Source organism: Antedon mediterranea, chromosome 10, assembly GCF_964355755.1.
Source record: "Antedon mediterranea chromosome 10, ecAntMedi1.1, whole genome shotgun sequence".
Classification (NCBI taxonomy): Eukaryota; Metazoa; Echinodermata; class Crinoidea; order Comatulida; family Antedonidae; genus Antedon; species Antedon mediterranea.
Window position 1 is genome coordinate 10,134,025 of NC_092679.1, and position 23,922 is coordinate 10,157,946.

Consider the following 23,922-nt stretch of genomic DNA (forward strand, 5'->3'; position numbering starts at 1 on the left):
TACTTCCTGTTGTCGAAAAATGTCCTAACGTTGATAAATGTGTTCAGTACTGTCTAAAGAACACATTTCATCAAAAAAACCTTTTCTTGTAATTTGTGTGAGTTAAAAGTCTAAATCCCATGGACTATACGCCCTCTAGCCTTCGGCTTATTACATCTCGCTGGTGGTGCCTGTAGTACGCAGCATGCATGGGAGTGATAAATACAGGCAGGATCTTTGTGGTGACTACTGTTTCGATATTCAAACTGATAAAAAACTCGTGAACTCAGATTGACTTGAATACTGGATTTATTGTGTCCCAACTGATTATCTCAAGTAGGTTGTTCGAACCTATCAATAAAAATACAATACTATACGTAAATCTTAGAACGTTTAACTCAGTAACAAATGTATAATCTAAGCTATTGATAATTAAAATTAAAGTTCAGCTCATGATCAAAGTGTATACTTAAACTTACACTTTTCGACATCCAAAACTCAACTCAAATTACTCAACAGCTTGAACATTGAAATGTTAAATATCACCTAAAAAAAACACAAGAACGTTTATACATGTTAAATCATTCCGTAAAATTGTAAGCTCAAAACTAATAAAAGTAGATCAAATCAAAGTAATAAAATCTCTTCTTATCTTTCTACACTCAGAAACTTCTAACCCCAAAATACCATTAATCAGGGATCAACATTCACGAGCCGAACCCCAACCTCAGCACAATAGAAACTCAAAATGATATCAATCTGCGTTATGTACTTGTGTAGAACATTACTAACATTTTACTCTTACATTAATACACTGATAGAATATAGTTCCAATAATATAATGTTCTTAAACATCTACAACTAACTTTGCATTACTAATACATATGCCGTATCATTCAATCCACAACTTAGTTCAACCATAAGCTATAATGTTGATTAAGTAATTAAACATACCGTAGTAATTTCCTTTCAAACTTTAAGTTCACTAACTATCTATACTGTTACCGTATTTATATACTATGATTTCGGCATTTAAATCGTTCTAATATAACTAATACTTTTATAATCACGTTTAATACAATAAAATAGATTAACTCACCGATCGTTTCTTAAAATACTCTTAAACAACGGCGTTAATTTACTCAATTATTTCTCTTAATGTTTTCACGTTTTCTCAGAAAAGTATGCAGTCTTCTCACGTGTATTACTGTAAAACCACAACTTTGTAGAGGGCGTTAATTCCTTTCTCTAACGAAACACTCCCCCCACCTTAATACAATTACTAAAATTACATATGTTTATTTTTTGTTTGTTTGTTTGTTTTAACTCTCTTCAACAGGTAGTAATAATACCAATCTCTGAATTGCTCTTCTCAATCTTGTTATAGCTCCAGTATTTGTTGTCGATCGTACAATCACGTTGCGCACTCTATCATCATTGCTAACAATTGCTTCTTCAACTACTCCTGTCTTCCATTTACCTCGCTTAATTCCTTCTTCTTGTATTAATACTACGTCGCCAACTTTCAAGTTCCTACATTCCGATCTCCATTTCTTTTTCACAATCAATGACGTAAAATAACATTTGGTCCATTTCTGCCAGAACTCCTCTATCAGACACTACATGTATCTCATCCTTCTCGCATGACCTCCCCTGTCATTCCATGGTCCCATAGGTGCCGCTTTATCAGATCTACCCAGCAACAAGTCGTTCGGACAAAGATACGTGCCATCTTCCGGACTAGTAGGATGTTGACCTATTGGTCTACTATTTAGCAGATCCGATATTTCAAATAACACGATCTGTAGCTCCTCAAATGACAACACTTGTTCACCTACTGTATGAAATAGTGCTTTCTTTATGCCTTTAATTAAAGACTCAGTAACCCCATTTTGCCAAGGAGCATCCGGCGTACTATATGTCCGCTTAACATTATACTCCAGCGACGATTTCTTGAGTGTCTCATGCATCGCTGCCAACTGTGACCCACAGTCCGTAAATACTTCTGCTGGATATCCTCTTATCGCAGAAAACCTCCTAAATACTTTCTGCACTGCACCCTCACTGTAGTCAACCGCCAAATCGAGATGCACAGCTCTAGTCACTAGACAGTTTAGTATCACTCCATACGCCTTGCCGTGAGTCCTCTTCTGGACTTCACCTCTTACTCTGAATGGGCCGAACAGATCACACCCTACATAAGTCCACGGGGGTGACGGTTTTAGTCTTTGGATAGGTAGTGATCCCATAATTTGTTCCTGCACTTTCCCTTCAAGGCGTCTGCAACCCATACACTTGTTTCTTACTGATGATACTATGCGCCTTAATCGGATTATCCAATATTTTGCTCTAACCTTTGCCATAGTAGCGCTCACTCCACTGTGAGATAATTTATGTACCTTCTCGGTATAAAGGTGAGTCCCGTGTTCTCTGAACGTAGGGGAATGAGCTGTTAGGAGCTCATTGTACTAAGCCTCGGCATTATGTGGTAGGGTGGCCAGTTCCTTTCCACGCCGCCTTTTCTCCCTAGTATTTTCAACCAGGTACTCATTTACAGCTGAGTGGACTGGGAGTTGTCGGGAATTGAACCCGGGTCTATCTGTATGACAGTCAAGTGTCCTAACCACTCGGCTATCCAACTCCTTGTCGGTATACAACTTAGAAAACGTATGATCTGTTGGAAGTAGAGGTACTAGTTTGTTATTGTAACTGAAATGAACATGGTTCTTGATTCTCTCTCCCACTACCACAATTCCATCTTCGTCTATCATCGGTCCTAAGCTACCATATTTGTTCGTAAATGCTACTGGCGTTTTAATCTTTAAGTCTCTTATCGGGCGTTGTACAGTCTTGATCCAATACCGTTCGGCTTCATATATGTCGTTCTCGTTCAGATCTATTCCAGCGGACTTAAAGCTTTTTTGCTTTGCTATGCGCTTAACCATGGCGGTTGTTTTTAACAATTTGTCGAAGCTTCCAAATCTTTTAATGTTAATAGGGCTTTCTATCACTTCCTCTACGTCTGCCACCATGATCACTCCAACTCTTTCTGGTATGTCCGAAACGCTACAACTCTGAGAGATTGGCCATTGCTCTAAAGGATTTCTCATGAATTCTGGCCCCTGGAACCACTGTTTATTTTCTTCTAAACATTTGCTCGTAATACTCCTAGAAATAATATCTGCAATGTTATCTTTGCCGGCAACCCAGAACCAGTCAGTAGAGTCACTAAACTGCTGAATTTCTCCTATCCTTGTCGCAGCGAATGTTTTAAAACCATAGCTTTCTTTCTGTATCATGGATCGGACAATTTCGCTGTCTACTAGGTATAAAACCCTTACAAACGGGATTCTGCTCTCTTCTCTGATTGTTTTTGCTAGTCGCACACTCATTACTGCCGCGCTCAACTCCAACCTGACTATACTTGTTATTCTCACGGGGGCAACTCTACTTTTAGCAGCCATCAAGCGAGATTCGAATACCCCAAGATTCGTCTCATATCTGATGTAGGCAACTGTCCCCATAGCTTCTTCTGAGGCATCTGAGAACATTATCAACTTAGGGTTTTCGCTTTGTTTGCTTGGTTTTACACTTCGAGGTATTGACACCTTTTCGCAATTTTTAACATCCTTTAGAAAGCTGCGCCATTCGTCTAAGTCTCCCGGCTCAATTTCTTGATCCCAATCCACCTTCTTTCCCCACAAATTTCTCAGTAGTATCTTCGCTCTTAGTCAGGCTTCCTACTTCTTCGCAGTACGTTGGTACTGGTACCTTTAGCTTATCGTCTCGGGGTTCCATTCTAACCCTAAAAATGTGGTAGTGTCCATGTTTACACCTGAGATGGTCCATTCTTTTACATTGAAACTTCCTTTGCTCAGTATAGCGTTGATCTCTTCGGATCTCTCGTAGGCCTTTTCTACGGTCTGTAGATTATCGGCTATATCGTCCATATACACGTTTTCCTGTAGCGTTTGTGCTGCTTCCGGAAACAGTTCTGCTGAAAGCTCTGCTGTCTTTTGTAGTGCTCTTATAGCCATAGTAGCAGATGGTCCATCTCCAAAATTTACCGCTGTGACACAATAAGTGTGAATTGGACGATCTATCTCCATATTCCTCCAAAGAAAGCGATGGGTATGCTGGTTCAACATTGAAATATCAATACTGTGGTACATTTTCTTGATATCTCCTACTAAAGCAACTTGTTCTCTTCTAAATCGAAATAGAACGGCCAACAAGTTATTGTTAACGTCTGGTCCTTTGGCCCAATATTCGTTCAGCACATGGCCCTTATAGTTTGCACTACTGTTAAAAACAATTCTTAAAGGTGTACTTTTACTGTCCGGTTTTGCTATTCCGTGATGTGATATGTAGTGAACAGGTCCTTTATAGCTCCTCATCTCACTGTCAGATAACTTACGAGCAACTTTCCGCTCTAACATATCATCCATCTGTGAAGCATAGTACTCTGCATATTTCTCATTTTTCTGCAATCTCTTTTCGGTTGCTCTCAGTTTCGCTTCCGCAACCGATCGGTTGTCCGGTAAATCTTTAGGATCTCTGATCCATGGATATTTGGCTGTCCATTTACCATCTGAATAACTCAAACCTTCGTCAATAAGATTCAGTTCTCTTTCTTCCTTTAGGGTAAATCGTTTGGACCCAATGGGACAATTGCCACACTTGCAACTTCTGCACTTCGGATTGCAAGCAACTACCATACTTTCTATATCAAGGAATTGCGAAGAAACCTGTTTTTCTATGTACGTAAGATTGGTTGCGTTAGACTCACTCCGACACACAGGATGTTTACCAAGAATCATTACTCCAAACGTCCCTTCACATAGAGCCAATTCCCCTTCAGTCCGCAGAATGTTCGGAAATAGACTTGCATTGTCTGCTCCTATCAACAATTTTACTGCACCTGTAGGTCTCTCTATCAGATGCTTTTCCACCTTAAAGATGTCAGCTAACTTCTCAGTGTCTTGAGGGAGTAGTCTGTTTGTAATGCGTGGCATCCCAAATACTTCTATTTTAATATATCCATTATACTTCGTCTTTAGCGGCAATGTATAACTGAATGTCTCGATTTGCTCAGTTTCACCGCCAAATTTTGTCACGGAGACTGTCAGCGGCTTTCCTTTCAACTTTAGTTTTTCAGCTACGTCTGCCAATATAACGGATGACGTACTGGCCGTATCAAACATCGCGTTGACTTTGGTTCCCCCTTTCGTTATCACGCTCTTGGCCATTAAGATACACGGCGCGTCAGTGCCGGTACTAGTCTGTTGCGACGTTGCGGTGTTCTGAGTATTTTTTGAAGCTGGCTCTTTTTTCGGTGGAAAATGAATTAACGGGTGATGCTTCCTACTGCATCCATCCTTTCCACAATTTCCCAACTTACATGTTTTCACTTGATGCCCATGTTTTTGAGGCATCTGAAACAAACTCTTTTCTGTTTGATGACCTCTATTCGTTCTTGCATTGACATGGCCTTAAAACCTTTGCAGTCTTGCGTTTGGTGTTTAGCATTGTCATGTAAGATACAAGCAGCAATATCTGTGGGCTTCTCTGTAAATACCGTATTGACAATGCTGCGATGCTGTTTTGGTCTCTGATTAGTTTCGTGTAAGCTAGTCATCATATATTTCAAACTTTTGGCTTCTTCTTCTAGATAGTCCAAAAGAATCTTCAGTTTACCGTCTTTTTCTATTTTACCCTTCGATTGAGGATCATGTATTAGTCTGACCCATCTTCTCTTTTGATCGTCGGGTAACCTACTCTCAATTTCACTTATTACTCTGGTATTGTTCATCTCGTGCTCTATTGCCATCCGCTTCAGATTTCGATGGCATGCTGAAATTAGATCTATGAACTCAACAAATTGTTTCTCTTCTCCTTCCTTTAAAGGATTTTGCTTCAGAATGTCCCCTATGAGCGCATTGACCAGCTTGTGTCTATCGCCATATTTCTCGTCTAGTAGGGTCCACATTTGCTCATAATCGTCTTCCTGCTTGTACAACTTTATTCACCTCGTTACCTAAACAAGACCGGAGTCTGAAAGGCAACTGCTCTGGATGTGTAGCCTTTTCCACAAATTTCTTAAAGTCAGTCTTAAACCTCGTGTATGTCTTCTTTATGTCCCCATTGAATTTCGGCAACTCCATTTTCTTTAGCTCAATTTTATGTGTTTCGGTTTGTCTCATTCCGTCTTTGGAGTCCTTTTGTACCGCCTCTTCTTGATCTTTTCTATGTTTATAAAAGAGTAGTCTGATCGCGCTATGAACGTCTATCCGTGGTAGCATCCATGCGTCTTCTTCCGCTTCTTTGTCAGCCTCAGTCAGATCTAGTATCTTCTCGTGCGCAATCTTTAAATTTTGGAATGACTCGTCCAACTCTTCATACAAATCTTTTAATAACTCCGGTGGATGATTTGCGTGTACCGATGTTTTCATCTCCTCTGCCTTTGTTTTAAAGCTCCGTTCTCTCCTCCGTCTGTGCCTTTTTGCATCCTCCATCTCTGTGCGTTGACAATCTTGCCAAGTGTTCGAATGTTTCGATATTCAAACTGATAAAAAACTCGTGAACTCAGATTGACTTGAATACTGGATTTATTGTGTCCCAACTGATTATCTCAAGTAGGTTGTTCGAACCTATCAATAAAAATACAATACTATACCTAAATCCTAGAACGTTTAACTCAGTAACAAATGTATAATCTAAGCTATTGATAATTAAAATTAAAGTTCAGCTCATGATCAAAGTGTATACTTAAACTTACACTTTTCGACATCCAAAACTCAACTCAAATTACTCAACAGCTTGAACATTGAAATGTTAAATATCACCTAAAAAAAACACAAGAACGTTTATACATGTTAAATCATTCCGTAAAATTGTAAGCTCAAAACTAATAAAAGTAGATCAAATCAAAGTAATAAAATCTCTTCTTATCTTTCTACACTCAGAAACTTCTAACCCCAAAATACCATTAATCAACATTCACGAGCCGAACCCCAACCTCAGCACAATAGAAACTCAAAATGATATCAATCCGCGTTATGTACTTGTGTAGAACATTACTAACATTTTACTCTTACATTAATACACTGATAGAATATAGTTCCAATAATATAATGTTCTTAAACATCTACAACTAACTTTGCATTATTAATACAGATGCCGTATCATTCAATCCACAACTTAGTTCAACCATAAGCTATAATGTTGATTAAGTAATTAAACATACCGTAGTAATTTCCTTTCAAACTTTAAGTTCACTAACTATCTATACTGTTACCGTATTTATATACTATGATTTCGGCATTTAAATCGTTCTAATATAACTAATACCTTTATAATCACGTTTAATACAATAAAATAGATTAACTCACCGATCGTTTCTTAAAATACTCTTAAACAACGGCGTTAATTTACTCAATTATTTCTCTTAATGTTTTCACGTTTTCTCAGAAAAGTATGCAGTCTTCTCACGTGTATTACTGTAAAACCACAACTTTGTAGAGGGCGTTAATTCCTTTCTCCAACGAAACAACTACTTCTTCGCATGCAGCTAAAGTAAAATGACGTCACGTTAAAGCGTGTCGTCACAGAGTCTCATGCATATGCAAAAGGTATATGTTTGTCTCTGCTTGTACCAAATAAGCGCGTAGCGGCGCTATACAATCTTTGATTTTATAAAATGTTTTCAGTGATAAATGATGGTGCGATCTGCGATCGGTGGTACGGAAAATAAAATTATTCCGATATTGTTCCTGATAACAAAGAAGCAGATTAAATATAGTTGTTTATTTGACCCATTTGGCTTAGATGCCTATGCCTAGAAATATTTTCTATGATACTACCTACTCACTAGCGGCCTAACTAAAGTAAAATACAGTATATTTGAGTAGTAGTTTATTAGTACACTACACACTATCAGGCCATCCATATCCTCCTTCATCGTTACCGCGTGGCATCGTGCAGATGTACACTAACCCAGCACGTGCAGATGTACACTAACCCAGCATAATGCTGGGTTAGTGTACATCTGCACGATGGCTAATACACTTCCCACCCACCCTTCCTAGAGGTATGCACTGCGCTACCACTAGGCCTAGCCTATTTCGGATCTCATGTCTTGCAACATCTGAAAATACATAATGTACTAATAGTAATACTGTACATTATTGTTATTATTTTTTATTCGCACTGGAAGTATCTAGGCTTTCCTGTTATGTTAAAATTAAATATATTATTTATTATCCTCAGCAGTGAAAACAATTATATTATAATTGTATATGCCGTGATTTTAATTGTTAAAAATATGATCGTCAGTCGATGGCTCAGGAGGAGTTTCGATAAATCTCGCGTCGCGCGTGGTGGAAAACACGCTCAGCAAGTTTGCCTCATTAATATGCATGACGACCCACTTTAACGTAACGTCATTTTACTTTAGCTGCATGCGAAGAAGTAGTCACCGCCGATCATCTCTCTCTCTATGTGTGTTCATCCGGGTATTTTGTTCGAAGAATGACGACGAAATAAGTAAATATAATTTACCTATTTATATTCTTTGATAATACTGTTGTTTGTACACTCTCTAGGCCTGCGCTACCTACGCCTAGACTATACTCAAATTGCTTTGCTGCTGTGTGTGCCCGGCCGGCTTGGAAGAAGTGTGTTTTGGGTACTAATACCCCTAATAGTAATACAGTACATACAGAGTGATAGAAGGAGCTTCTTATCCCGTTGTGCCACGTAGAAGAAAAAGGCCAGCTAGCCTAGCCTAGCTAGGCCTAGCTAGTAAGTTACAAGTGGGTTGCCTAGGCCCTAGGCCTAGTAGTAGTCTCTACTGGCGTAGCTAGCCTAGGGCCGGCCCTAGTCTCTAGCAAAAAGGAGGCCTACTAGCTAGGCCTAATAGAGCAGCAGAGGATTTAGCCTAGCATAATATAGGCCTAGCTAGGCTAAAGCTTTTCTAGCTAGGGCCTAGCTAGTAGGCTATAGGGCGCTAGTTCCGTTTCGCACCTGTTTTTATTTCGACTTCCTTTTGACTCCAAACTGTTAAGCAACTTATTGTGAATACCACACCTTAAAATTGGGCCTCATAAGTACTTTTATGAAGAATAATCGGCGCTAGTTCCGTTTCGCACCTGTTTTTATTTCGACTTCCTTTTGACTCTAAATTGTTAAGCAACTTATTGTGAATACCACACCTTAAAATTGGGCCTCATAAGTACTTTTATGAAGAAGAATCACATAAAAAGTAACAAATAAATCCTTAAGGCTTAAATTGATGATTTTACAGACATGTTTCTCGCATACCGTTCGCGAATTTAGCATAGGCCTAGGCCTACTCGAAGTTCAATATTTTCGTTTCTATGGAGCGCCAAAAGAGCAACAACAATAGATGGTTAAAACCTCAGTGGAATTCTTGAAATACATGTTTAATTTTAATATATTTTGTCAATAAAAATGCTGTATGTAACATTTTACAGCTAATAATTTGCTGTTTTCAAATAGCAACCAACCCTAGGCCTAAGACTATTAGAGTAAGACTAAGACTATAAGAGGAATATTATTTAGATCAGGTATACCCATACAGTACATGTAATATGATGATGAATTTGTCGATTTTCATTCCTAAAAGTTCCTGCAAAAACCATGTACAGTATCATATCAACAGTAAAATTTTTGTTACATTGACAAAATTGAACGTAATTTTCACCAATAAATGCATTAAATATACGCAATTTACCGAGTTTTTAGCCCTCTATTATGATTGCTCTTTTGGCGCTCCATATAAACAACAACATTGAACATGGAGTATGCGAAATTCACGAACCGATGTGCGAGAAACACGTCTGTAAATTCATCAATTTAAAGGATTTATTTTTTACTTTTTGTGTGATCTCCTTCGTAATAGTATTTTTGAGGCCTAATTCTAAGGTGTGGTACTCACGATAAAGTTACTTAACCAATTTTGAGTTGAAATAAACGACAGGTGCGAAACGGAACTAGCGCCGGCTATAGTATAGTACGGTTCCAGGACGATTCAGCCCTTAGACCACTTTTGGTGGGACGATTCGGCCCACTTTTGGGCCGAAAAATCCCACTTTGTGGGCCGGAACGTCTCACTTTAGACCAAATTCATATTCATTTTTTTGGTATTTTTATCATGTTTTTAAAGTTGTTTCACAATCCGTATTTTATAATTAATATTGAAAACAATGTTGATATAGGCTAATCTATAATAAATTACTAAAAAAACGTAGGCCTAATTTTATGTTCAATTTATTACTTCGAAAACCTTGTTTATTTCATAAAAATCGCCAAGCGGCCAACAGAGGGCGTAACTTGTTTCGTGTGACTTAAAAATGATCATTTTCGACAATGTTTTCAAAATGTTTGCTTTATTGCATCTTTATCCCTAGTAATACTACCCCATAGTCTCTCTGAAAATAAAGTTTGAGGAAAAAAGCTTATTTTATGCTTATAAAATGCATATCAAAGCCGATAAATTTAAGTGTGCCGAATCGTCTCAGGGCCGAATCGTCCCGCTACCTTTAGTATAGCCTAGGCCTGGTAGATATGTGGGTGATTATTTTAATGAGGGAGCAAATAGGAAATTTGTGTACCAACATGATGTAGTGTGTTTCTTGTTTTAATTGGTAGATTACTATCAATTTGTGTTTATTTGATTTGATTATGGTATAAATGGAGAACATTATAAAATGATCAAAAATAAAAATATTAGCCAAAAACATTGTGGTGTTACCTGTAATATAGCACAAAATGTGTGACATTTTTATGTAGTATGTTCCATTATACTATTCTGTGTTTATTATTAAAGAAGATAACATCTGTTCACGTTAAAAGTATAAAGTAGTGAATATTTAGTAGGCTGTGTACGAGTTTCTTTTGTATTACTTTACGCACGGATAATATCGACCTTGAAAGTGAGGCATAACGACGTAACATTTCGTGTTTCAAAATGTTACGTGGTAAATCTACTATTTAAAAGGGAACTACAACAAACCAAGGCTATAGGGAAACTGTATAACTATGTTTTATAAAGCACGAGTTTACAACAAATACACTAAAAACAGTTTTGATGAATAATCATAAGTTTTAAAAACAAATAAACGATTATTCATACTTTTGTTATGCATGTCGTGTTCTCGATTTTCGTTACGCCGTGAAACTCTCCCCGCTTGAAAAATGCCATCACCTGTTCAGAAATAAAAATCACGAGGTTCTATGACGCCCCCAGTGGTGCGAAGCGTTATTCGCCGACCTCTCGAACTTCATCTGACCTTCCAGAGGTAAACACAGCAGACGATAAATTTTCGTGTTACAGGTTGTTACGGAGTTAATTTGTTACGGCGTGAACAACAGTTCGTCGAAATATCGTAGGTAAGTTACTTTTACAGACATCAATTGTATTGTTATTTTTAGTAATATGTTTCCTAAAATAGTTATGAAAAGTTTCAAATCAATTGTGGAATTTAATCTATATAATTTGGGGTTTGTATGTGATGTTTTTACATACAGTAACGCCATTTTGTTTGGTGTTAATGTTACGGGTTTCGGGGTTCCACAATTATTAGCTTATTTATCCAATTCTTCCGCATCGAACTCTAAAACAAGATGCAATATATGTAAACTAATTTTAAATTTAAATGATATATACAGTATATGATGATGTATATTCCTATAAACACGTCATACCTGGTGAATATCATGATTACGAATGAAACCACATCACGACGTAAACTGAACACCAACAGGCTAGGCTAGGCCTCTTAGAGGCCTAGCAAATTTTGTGTTTCGTTTTCATGTTACGGCGGTAGCCTACCTATAATTCCCTAATTCTTTTGCAACAAACTTCTAAAATATATGTGGTACACTTGTGAATTACTTTTAAATACTAACGACTAGCTAGGCCCTAAGTTATATTTCTATAAAAACTGCATAGGCCTAGGCCTAGCCTAACTTGTAATTATGGTACCAAATTCAACATGTAACTGAACACGATACCTAGGCCTAGGCTAGTCTAATTATAGGCCTAGGCCTAAAAAAACAGCCAGGTAAAGTTAGAGATTTGGATGTGACTTTTTAACTGACTTTATTTAAAATAAACAATGATAACAAATGTACTATATTTTATTACTAGGCCTAGTAGTATTTAATAAACTAAATGTTAATTGTATCATACATTACAAAGTTCATGTTGAATGATAATTATACAAAATAATTAAGCAATTTATGTATGGATCATCATCATCAGCATTGGTAATATCTTCCAATATTTTTCGTATAAATTGGTAATTTTTCCTTTTCTATCCTCAGGCACTTGTGATGCATGAAAACGCAGCAATGCTTCCGTTTAATTTACGGTTAAGGTTCAGCTCAAAACAAAAATTACATGCGAAGAAGTCACCCGTGAAGAAGAAATCAGCATCTCATAACTTACAATGCGAGAGTGGAGCAAAAAAGCCAACATGGAGAGATCGGATAAAAGCTACTGTGCATTATATTAATAATTCATATTCCACTATTAACGTTTCGGAAGGTTTTATCGTTACAATTAATTGTGGTGTTACCGTTACACGTGCAATATTTAGGTTGCATATTACTTGTTTTGTATGACTTAAATATCTCCTGTGCAAAACAACAAACATACTGCATGACGAAGAATATAAATTGAAAACGAAACGAACGAAACAAATAAAACACACAAACAAAACGATTTATTCTTTTATACTGTATTGTTTGATAAAAAACTTGATCCAGGCAAGGCTGCACATGTTGTCCTGATAAAGGCCTGACGCCGATCACACATGTATCGCATCAGGCCGGTGAGGCTGCAGTAGATAGGCCTAACATTTTTGCATGCAGTCATGTTTTATTTGTAATCACAAATTTTGATTGAATAAAAGTTAAAAACAACACAAGTGCAATTCCATGGTTACGGAATTACACTTTTTCCATAATTTGATAATTCAATTCCTTGTACCTTTAATACTTGGATGCAGTGGTGGCGCCAGCGGGGGGGGGCTACGGGGGCTCTAGCCCCCTCGTCGGGGAGCCTAGCCCCCCCGTCGGGGAACACGGGTACCTTTTGTCGGGGAATATAATATACAGTAAAAAACGTTCGCGTTCACTTCATGCTTCAGCGCCTAGAAAACCACGACGTTCCATTGACCGTGAGAGTACGTCAGAGGGCTATTATGCACTTTTATGCATTCATTTATTGCCAGCGATCTAACTTACTACTAAACATTAGCTAGGTACGCACTTGTCTGGCGGTATCCCTTTGTACGAATCGTTCAACGTTGGGTCGAGACGCGTGATATCAAGTTCCATACAGGGACCATAATGTGTAATGTAGTTATTTTCCAGGCGAAGTTTACCGATGGTTACCGAAGGGAACACGGGTACTTTTTGTCGGGGAATATAATATACAGTAAAAAGCGTTCGCGTTCACTTCGTAGCTAGCTTCAGCGCCTAGAAAACCGCGACGTTTCATTGACCGTGAGAGTACGTCAGAGTGATATTATGCACTTTATATGCATTCATTATTGCCAGCGATCTAACTTACTACTAAACAATAGCTAGGTTCGCACTTGTCTGGCGGTCCCTTTGTACGAATCGTTCAACGTTGGGTTGAGACGCGTGATATCATGTTCCATCCAGGGACCAAAATGTGTACTGTTGTTATTTTCCAGGCGAAGTTTACTGACGGTTACGTCGTGTACTGCGTCGACGTACGCTACACTACAGCAAAAACGAATTATGTTAATTGTTCGTATGTTCACCAATTGTTTAATTTACAAGTAACCTTCTGTACCGTGGGGCACCTAAAATAAATTTTTCATCCATTACTAAACAAAAAAACATGCTATTTTCGCTTAGCCAACATCTTATTATAGCTAAGTTATTACATTTTCAATGTCCTGTATGTCATGAATTTCTCACCACTCGGAAGTCCAGATAGTACGCACGCATACACTTGGGAGGAATAAACTTATTTCCCCGACTGAAAAAGCTCTACGCTTGCGTTTTTTAAGCCTCTAGGCCTGATGTTTCCAAAGTATAAAATGCAATTTTTTGAAGACCTGCAGCTCTAGTTTTAAACAGTTTCTTAGCTCAGCCCCAACAATAAAGCTGGTCATATTTCGAAGTACAAGAAGTGCATTTTCCGGGACCTAACATCTCTATTTTTCAAACATTTCTTAGCTCAGTCACAACCATGATAGGGACTTATATATTTTTTTTCATGTTTTGAAGTATATTAAGTCCAATTTCCGGGACCTCCAACTCTATTTTTCTAAATTTTCTTTGAACTTTTATTTTTTAAATTGAAAAATATGGATGGAAACAGTCATCGCGCATCGTTTTTTTGCACGCAGTATTTTATTTATGCATTATAAAAAATGGAAAAAATGGCTACCCTAAATCTTATTAAAATGACCTCAAATGACGCTAGAACGCGTTGCTTCCGGGGGATTCGCCCCCCCCCCCACCCCCACCGGGGGCCCTTGGCGGCCCCCTGGCCCCCAGCCTAGTGATGCTCGCTTCGTTCGCATAGCCCCCTCGTCGGGGAATGTAGCCCCCGCGTCGGGAAGATCCTGCCGCCACCGATGCAGATTAAAAAAAAAAATTATAGTTTTATAGCTAGTGAACCTACAATAACCTCTTCAATAAAAAATTTTTTTAAAAAACCTCCCATAATTTTAAATAATTTCATAAAATATGTATGGTTACGAAATTACGAAAAAATACTCCCACATTTTTACCCTAAATATTCATCAATATCCCTGTGAATTGTATTTTAGATTTTAAAGCTCAGGTACAGGCATGATATTTTAATAAAATTTTTGGTTAATTGTACATAAATCAAAGATTTGGAACGGAAATCAAGACGAAAAAAAACATGAATTTCCCTTAATATCGTCAAATACAAAATTTGGCAAAATTCTTGCATAAAAACCAGGAAGACTTTTTTTTCAGTAGTTACAGTAGGTGGTTAACCTAATGTAATAACATGTATAATATAGTTTTTGATAAATATTAAAATTTCTATAACTGGTCTGGTTACGGAATTACAGTTATGGAATTACTTCTGAAATTATTAGGTTCCTAAGTTAAATTTTAATGGAAAAACACAATATAATAACTAGACATGAAACTCGTCACTTTGACGAGTTAGTTATCCGCACGACAAACGCCACGTGCACGTCATACGTTGGGATATTGCACACAGAAAAAGATTATGGCATTATGACATGAACTGAAGAATATGATATGTTGTTATTGCTGAATTCTGTTATTTTGTGTCATATAGTATACACGGTATAATCTGTATACATATCACATACAGTGTAGAATAGGTGAAATTACGGGACCCGCTATTTATTGCAATTTTTAACATGTTGACGGTTTTAAAATGAAACGCGAAGGTAGCAATTTCGGAAGGAAATTATCTCGGCAACAACATATTAACGTGTAGAAGAAATTTTAATACGTGAAATATTAATGCGTGCTCTTTTAAATGTAATGAACTATGACGCAAAATATGAAAATACGACTTTTTTTTATTTAACTGGCCATATGATGACGTCACAACATCCGATTGGCGAAAAGTTCACATGATTTCGTATCTACAATCCAATAGCTTCCAGAAAACGTTTTAATCGTGATTATCACATTTTTTTCTTACGAGCTATTACAGATTAAAATTTACTCTAAAGATGAAATTAATGACCCACGTAATTAAAATTTTTAGGCATGATGACGTTATAAAAATTAAAATATTTTTATCTCATGCTAAAGAAAGTTGATTGACCTAGACAATATATAAATGTAGGAGAAAAAGGAATACAGATAAGCGTGATGCGCTCCATTGAATGTGATGAGCAATAACGAAAGAGACAAAAATCCTATATTTTACATTCGTGTGGCCATACGATTACGTTACAATGTTTTTTTAGCCTTATCGATGCATGATCCGATATCTACAACTCATCAACTTCTAGATTTTGTAATAAAAATAAACGGTTCACGGTTTACTTTAGAAACTATGACTGTTTAAAAAAAGACATTATTTTGATTATTTTTTAAGCCTTTTCATAAAAAACGCGCACGAATTGTCTAATTCAACGTGTTCGTATGGCGTTATTTAAACTGGAAAAGGTCTAAATTTTTTTCAAAATTACTAGGAAAGGCTTGAAAAATATAATTCAAGAGAAAAAAATATGTTTTTAACGCTACGTGTGCACCGCGCGCGTAAAAAATTGCGCGCCCGTGGGAATTTTTGACATGCTCAAAATGACATGAAACGCGTAAAAAGTTGATTAGAAATTAATTTTGCGCATTTTGAAATTTTAAATGCGCGTGCACGCGTAACTTCTTGTGAAACATGCCATTTTTAATCCGTAGAAAGTTTGCCCCTGATATGACTTAAATTTTGTCAAAGTGTCAATACTAAATGACTTTTGGTTTTTAATCTATGTTCAATCATTGAAATTCATAAAATTGCGCGTAAGTCACGTTGCGCAACTATGACGTCATTCAAAAATAGGAGGTGCACAACTTCACGTAAATGCCCATATGCTGTCAAAGTTATGAAATGTTATGTTTACACATTTTAGAGAAACGCGACTCACAAAAAGGAAGGAAGGAAACAAGAACTAGACATGTAACTCGTCACTTTGACGAGTTAGTTATCCGCACGACAAAGGCCACGTAGACGTCATACGTTAGAATATTGCACACAGAAAAAGATTATGGCAATATGACCTGAACTGAAGAATATGATATGTTGTTATTGCTGAATTCTGTTATTTTGTGTCATTATTATACAATATAATCTGTATACATATTACATACAGGGTAGAATAGGTGAAATGACTGGACCCGCCATTTATTCCAATTTTTAACATAGCGACGGTATCAAAATGAAACACTAAGATAGCAATTTCGGAAGGAAATTATCTCGGCAACAACATATTAATGTGTAGAAGAAATTTAAATACGTAAAATATTGATGCGTGCCCTTTTAAATGTGATGAATTATTACGCAAAAGATGAAAATACGACTTTTTTTATTTAACTGGTCATATGATGACGTCACAACATCCGATTGGCAAAATGTTTACATAAATTCGTATCTACAATCCAATAGCTTCCAGAAAACGTTTTAATCATGATTATCGCGTTTTATTCTGACGAGCTATAACAGATTGAAATTTACTGTAAAGATGAAAATAATTGACCCACGTTATTAACGTTTTTAGACATGATGACGTAATAAAAATTAAAATATTTTTAACTCATGCGAAAGATAGTTGATTGATCTAGACAATATCAAAATCGGGGTGAAAATGGAAAACGGATAAGTAGAGATGCGCTCTATTAAATGTGATGGGCTACGACGAAAGATACAAAAATCCTAAATTTTATATTTGCGTGGCCATACGATGACGTCACAATGTCCGGTTAGCCATATTAATACATGATCCGATATCTATAACTCATCAACTTCAAGAATATGTCATCCACAAAAAATTGACCGTCCAGTTTAGAAATTACGACTGTTTAAAAAAAGGCATAATTTTGACAATTTTTTTTACTTTTTCATCAAAAACTCGCGAAAATTATCCAATTCTACGTTCCCGTATGACGTGATTTTAAGTCGAAATTGTTTAAAAGTTTGTAAAATTACTAGAAAAGGCTGGAAAAACATAAATCACGCGAAAAAAAAGTGTTTTTGCGCTACGTGCGCACGTGTACGTAAAAAAATTGCGCGCGCCTGGGAATTTTTGACATGCTTAAAATGACATGAAACGCATAGAAAGTTGATTAGAAATTGAATTTTCGCATTTTCAAATTTTAAACGTGCGTGCGCGCGTAACATTCTGTGAAACATGCCATTTTTTTTCCACAGACAGTTAGCGCAAGATAAAAATTATACTTTTGCTAAGTTTCAATTTAAATTGTTTTATGGTTTTCGATCTATGTTAAATACGCGAAATTCATAAAAACGCGCATAAGTCATGTTGCGCAACTCTGACATCATTCAAAAATAGGAAAGCACAACTTCACGTGAATGCCCATATGTTGACAAAGTTATGAAATGTTAACTTTACAGGTTTTAGAGATACGCTCTGCACAAAAATGACAGAAAGAAAGAAGAATACAGAAAAAAAAAGATGATGAAACAGGACAGTTACAAGGAGTTATCCGCCATGAGCGGATTAATACAGAAAACTAGATTTGAACTCGTCACTTTGACGAGTTCGGGTTATCCGCGCAAACGCAACATGCACATACTTTAAACTATATGAACTTCGACAATTGTTATGCCATCCTATGACATGAATTAAGAATGTTTACAGTGCTGAATTGTACCTATTTTGTAGCATACAGCATATTACAGTATTTACAGAATAAACTGTATAATTATGTTATATACAGTGTAGCATAGACGAAATAACGAGACCCATCTTTTAAATCCAATTATTAACACGATGACGTCATCAAATTGACATAAAAGATAACAATTTTAGAAGATAATTATCTAAATAATTGCATTATTACAAATTTGAAGTATTTTGGGCACTTAAAAGTGAGATGCGCTCTCGTTTAAACATGCTGAACTATGACGCAAAATATGAAAATACGACTTTTGTTATTCAACTGGCCATATAATAAATGACGTCAAAACATCTGATTAGCAAAATATTGACATGAATTCGTATCTACAATCCAATAGCTTCTAGAAAACGTTTTATTCATGATTATTACTGTTTATTCTGATGAGCTATAGGGCAATTTCACAGTAACCTAGGCCGTCAGTAATAACTGAGAAATAAGCAAATAGCTCTTCATCAGGTTGTAGTTGTCTGATTTAGTTTGTAATTTTTGATAAAGCACCTGATGGGCAAACTACAAAAAAAATTTTATTGAGCGACGATGAAAACTTTTGTTACAGCGGCCAAAGATGTCATGTTTTTAGACAAAATTGAGTGTCTCATTGCAAAAAATCATTTTTATGAAATGCATTGTTGTTGTTTGTATGTATATATATTTATATGAATTATGTACATTTAAATTGGTTGATCTACCCCCAAACGTATAAGGTATAAACAATGAGTGTGAAATGTATACATGTTTAACTTTTTTGTTGTTTTCATTATTGTAATTCTGTCCGTCCAAAATGTCCACTCCGACACGTTGGCTTATATCCAGAGCAAATAAGTAAGCAAGTCTACTGTTTTTCATCTATATACAACACTAATAAGATTAACCATACGTTAAAACTTAAATAATATATTTAACTGACAATTTGGCTGAATGCCGGGGAATCGAAATCTGTCCGTCCAAAAAAATGTCCACTCCGACACCTCATAAACTACCATTAATTTTTATGTTAATAATATAAAAAGTTGAATATTCATAGCAAAAATTATAAGCTGACATACTACAATTAATATAATGTACATATAATGTTTCTAAACCCAAGTAATTCACTGTAATGCACTCTAATATGGTGTTCACATAATGTCCACTCCGACACACATATTTGATCAAAGTAAAATGGCTGATTTTTTAACAACTATGATACAATGTTATTGTTATTTTATTTATATCTGTTTGTGTCATTGTTATTTAAGTGAAAATAATCTTGTTTAACTGTGTTTTTAGTATTACTAACGAGTCACCGGCACCTGCTTCGAGGCGGTATTTTAGTCTTTTTATCATGGTAAAGCTTAAAAAGTACAAATTTTAACACAGTAAGCTGTAGAAGTGGCAATTAGTTGGTTTTATTGTATTTGTAGCTATATAATACAACAAATTTTTTATTTGAGTCTAATGTTTGCTAATTATTCAACATTTATTGTTAAAATTCTCAGAAAAATTCAATTTTTCCACTCATATGATGTTTATATAAAGCGCGAGTATATTTTTTATATTGATACTCTGTACTAGTAATTAAATATTAGCCAAATAAGCAGTGACTTTTGTGTTATAATAAAAAATATTGAGATGTTGATTTCCAAATTTTTCAATAAAATTCTTCCAGTTACTAAATTCCTACTATTACTGTGAAAATGTCCGGATAGTTGTAGCTTTATAATATTATTTTTTATTAAATATAAACCAGTATGTTTCAAAATTAATTGAAAAATATGTAAAAAAAGGACTTTGAATTTTTGACCCTGTGAGACACTTGCGGCCTAGGTTACTGTGAAATTGCCCTATAACAGATTGAAATTTACTGTAAAGATGAAATAAGGTTACCCACGTTATTTACATTTTTAGACATGATGACGTCATAAAAATTAAAATATTTTTAACTCATGCGAAAGATAGTTGATTGACCTAGACAGTATTAAAATATCTGAGGAAATGGAATACGTATAAGCGAGATGCGCTCTTTTTAATGTGATGAGCAATAACGAAAGAGTAAAAAATTCTATATTTTACATTCGTGTGGCCATACGATGACGTCATAACATCCAAGTGGTAAAGATTCTGCATGAATTCATATCTACAATTTATCTTCTTGCATAATAAGTTAAAAAAATTGGGGGTCACCTTTGATCCTGAAGAGCTATAATAGATTCAAAATAGGCATTATTTTGACAATATATTGTAACTTTTTCAACTAAAACGCGCGCAAATGGTCCAAATCAACGTGCTCGTATGACGTGATTTTAAGTCGAAATTGTTTAAAAGTTGGTAAAATTACGAGAAAAGGCTGAAAAAACATAAATCACACGAAAAAATCTGTTTGTTAACGCTACGTGCGCACCGCGCGCATGGGAAATTTTGACATGCTCAAAATGTCATGATCAGCGTAGAAAGTTGATTAGAAATTAATTTTGCGCATTTTGAAACTTTAAATGCGCGTGCGCGCGTAACTTCTTGTAAAACATGCCATTTTTAATCCATAGAAAGTTTGCCCTTGATATAACTTAAATTTTCACTAAGGCCCTGTTCAGACCCATGGCGTTAGACCGTTTTAGCGTACGACGCTAAAAGAATGTGTGTCTGAACAGTTGGGGATTAGCGTACAACGCGTCGTACAACGGTTGTAGCATTGTAGTGGAAAACGGTTGATAGTACCGTTTTAGCGTACGACGCTACTGTAAGTCAACGTTGTATCCAATCAGAACGTTTCCTGTTATGACGCGAAACAAGGTTTGACCTAGGCTGACATCTTGTATCGTCAATGTGTGAGATGGATTTCAATAACAAAAAGGCCAGAATAAATAAGGCCTAACTACACTACAAATACAACTGTTACAAAGGCTACAAACTACTATCAACTGATTACCATTATATTTTCTAACAAATGACATAAATACATGCACCTTGTATTTAAACATAGGGACTACGATCCCATCCGCTTTTAGGCCTAGCTAGGCCTAGAGCCATTCACGCATTTCATTCAAGCTAAAAACTAGCGTGGGACATCAAGTCACTCATTCATACAAGGCAGACTAGACTGGACAAGTTTAATGCTGAAAACCCCCTAACTCCTAAAAAAATCAGTAAACAAACAAGGGGGAGCTGTGTCTCTTTTATTAGCAAGTTAAGGGTTATTTTCACCAAAGAATATACATATCTTTGACTGGACTGGATAGACTAATCACAATAATATTTTTCTTCATCATTACGAGGCCTGCTTTATTTTCGTAACACAAGAGCCTGGGGAGAATGTGTTTTTACTACAAAATAAAAACAATAGAAACAGAAATTTGGCTTTACTATATTTTTCTTAAATAAATGCTGAGGTATGTTTTATTTACGGCAAATTTTGTCATAATTGTAGGGCTGAGATCTAGGCCTATATACAGTGGAAATAATGATGAACACGTGTGTATGAGCACATGAATATGCAACTAGAAACAACCTGGATGACGTACTTCCGTTGTAACGATAATCGTACGCTATGGGTCTGAACACCTCGTTTTTTTCTCTGCGGTTTGTAACGTGACCTTGATAGTAACGTTGTACGCTAAAACGGTCTAACGCCATGGGTCTGAACAGGGCCTAAGTGTCAATTCAAAATGACTTTTATTTTTTATCCTATGATCAATCATTGAAATTCATAAAATCGCGCGTAAGTCACGTTGCGCAACTCTGACGTCATTCAAAATATGGAGGTGCACAACTTCAGGTAAATGTCCATATAATGACAAAGTTATACAAAAGATATATTCACAAGCAATATGGGATATGCTGCTCACAAAAATCCGGGAAAGAAAGAAGAATAAAGACGAAAAAAAAAGATATTTACAATAACAAGGGTTATCCGCAACTTGTAAAGTTGCGGATAACCAAAAAATGTTGATCCCATACAATAACAAGGAGTTATCCGCTCTACCAAGAGCGGATAACTAATAAGAAAATAAAACCACTTAGAATTGTTAATAAGGATAAATGAGCTTAAAATTTGTATAAAGTATTATTATATAACAGCTAATATTAATATGATAAAAACATAATTTGATATAAAAAAAATGTATTTTTAATTTATGGATTACTCGCCCAGCTAGTTATGCTGCAATACTTATTTATGTTACAAAATACACATTCAACATATTTAGGTATGAATAAAATTAAATTTTTTGTGCAAAATCTTGTTTTATTATTATTTCATTAAGGTTACGGAATTAAAAAAATTATATTATAACATATTTTGCATTAAATGCATTTGCAGAAATAATTATCAAAATAAATATGCCCTATGTCCTTTAGTAGTGGTTCCTTAAAACATTATGTCCTATAAAATATTGAATATAGTCCATCCAGGGCAGGACGTTGGTCCATCATCCTTGGCACTTAAAACTGTTGATAATATGAAATACAACTATTTGTTTTGCAATGACATTAACAACATATGAAAGGACTTTAACTGTAATTGTCACCCAAAATGTTCTCCATTCACAATTGTTAACCTGTAAATAATGCAGGTAGACATTGTCATGAACAACCAGTGAAACAATTGTTACAATTTGTGTTTAATTTTAAGTTTAATGGTAAATGTAATAATTGTTTGATGCAAATAAATAAAATGAATGTTATTTTTTTTAAATCACAATAAATTAAAAGTAATAAAATATTAATACTAACAACTGAAACAAAACATGTTTTTAAGTAAACTGTAGTGTTTAATCTTTTTTTAAGCAAAAACACAAGTCTACCAGAGCCAGTAGCTATGTTTAAGTCAGAAAAGCTATTTTTTCATCTTTCCTATGTTAAACAATGGTTACGGAATTACGTAATTCCGTAACCACATATTGGTTACGGAATTACAGTTTTCAAATATTAATAATTTAATAAATAAAAATATTCAAAAGAAACAACAATTGTATTCTGATACATACAAATGCTTGATTTGCATTGGTACTACATTTTACATAACAGATTATTTTTTGAGAAATGCAATGTACTAATTTGAAATATCATGCAATTAATCTTGTAACATAAAACTATTTATGTTTTATTGGAACTTGAAAATCTCTTAAATTTATCATTTTTGTTAGATTTTTGGTAGTCAATTTTTGAAATAAATTTTCTATATCATATCTTGAAGATAGAAAAATATTTCTTATATATCCTTTTTCTACATAAATGAGGCATGGGATCACAAAATCGGCGTAGTGTCGGAAATAATATTATTTTAGATTAAGACAGTGGAACCATAATTACCTAGACATAACATCGGCAGGGGTTCGAGGCTCACTCACTCCATGTTTCTGGTGGTAGAACGAGTCTTCTCGGATAAGGACTATAAACCGTAGGTCCAGTGTACACATCTAGCTCGTGTGCACTTTAAAGAACCTAGTACATCTTTCGAGACGAGTAGGGGGTTACCCCGGTGTATTAGTACATCACAGCCACTGATCACCAACTGGGCCCTCTGGGAGA

The 23,922-nt window shown here is 35.6% G+C and overlaps 4 protein-coding genes and 1 long non-coding RNA gene across 6 annotated transcripts in view; 1 reads left to right on the forward strand and 4 right to left on the reverse strand.

The window, feature by feature from the left end:
- Positions 1-101: 101 nt before the first annotated feature.
- Positions 102-2,369, reverse strand: LOC140060519 (uncharacterized). 2 transcript variants are annotated; one of them, XM_072106774.1, is made up of 3 exons: positions 1,079-2,369; positions 459-525; positions 102-330 (listed from the first exon to the last, which is right to left on the reverse strand). In XM_072106774.1, the coding sequence occupies exon 1, from the start codon at positions 2,340-2,342 to the stop codon at positions 1,599-1,601; it is 744 nt and encodes a 247-aa protein (XP_071962875.1). In that variant the 5' UTR covers positions 2,343-2,369; the 3' UTR covers positions 102-330; positions 459-525; positions 1,079-1,598. The 2 variants fall into 2 exon arrangements, with proteins under 2 accessions (XP_071962875.1, XP_071962874.1); XM_072106773.1 differs by having other exon boundaries at positions 102-525.
- Position 2,370: 1 nt separating this feature from the next.
- Positions 2,371-3,530, reverse strand: LOC140060974 (uncharacterized). Its single transcript, XM_072107352.1, has 2 exons — positions 2,604-3,530; positions 2,371-2,409 (listed from the first exon to the last, which is right to left on the reverse strand). Exons 1-2 carry the CDS (start codon positions 3,528-3,530, stop codon positions 2,371-2,373), a joined length of 966 nt encoding a protein of 321 aa, XP_071963453.1.
- Positions 3,531-3,752: 222 nt separating this feature from the next.
- Positions 3,753-5,414, reverse strand: LOC140060976 (uncharacterized). Its single transcript, XM_072107353.1, has one exon. It carries the CDS (start codon positions 5,412-5,414, stop codon positions 3,753-3,755), a length of 1,662 nt encoding a protein of 553 aa, XP_071963454.1.
- Positions 5,415-5,442: 28 nt separating this feature from the next.
- LOC140060824 (uncharacterized) lies at positions 5,443-7,523 on the reverse strand. The gene is made up of 3 exons (XR_011847374.1): positions 7,371-7,523; positions 6,758-6,824; positions 5,443-6,629 (listed from the first exon to the last, which is right to left on the reverse strand). It is a non-coding gene; the product is annotated as an uncharacterized lncRNA (long non-coding RNA).
- A 948-nt stretch (positions 7,524-8,471) lies between these two features.
- Positions 8,472-23,922, forward strand: part of LOC140060355 (uncharacterized) — a 50,920-nt gene continuing 35,469 nt past the window's right edge. Inside the window, exon 1 of the mRNA XM_072106526.1 lies at positions 8,472-8,523. The gene's annotated coding sequence lies outside the window, so the exon portion shown is untranslated. The remainder of the gene's footprint in view (positions 8,524-23,922) is intronic.

What these genes read in the sequence shown, in the direction of transcription:
- LOC140060519 (XM_072106774.1), bottom strand. Translation starts at nt 2,342, where the DNA reads ATGGCAAAGGTTAGAGCAAAATATTGGATAATCCGATTAAGGCGCATA.
- LOC140060974 (XM_072107352.1), bottom strand. Translation starts at nt 3,530, where the DNA reads ATGTTCTCAGATGCCTCAGAAGAAGCTATGGGGACAGTTGCCTACATC. An exon ending in AGGAGTTGGATAGCCGAGTG is followed by an intron (nt 2,410 to 2,603) that starts GTTAGGACACTT and finishes CCCTACGTTCAG; the next exon opens with AGAACACGGGACTCACCTTT.
- LOC140060976 (XM_072107353.1), bottom strand. Translation starts at nt 5,414, where the DNA reads ATGCCTCAAAAACATGGGCATCAAGTGAAAACATGTAAGTTGGGAAAT.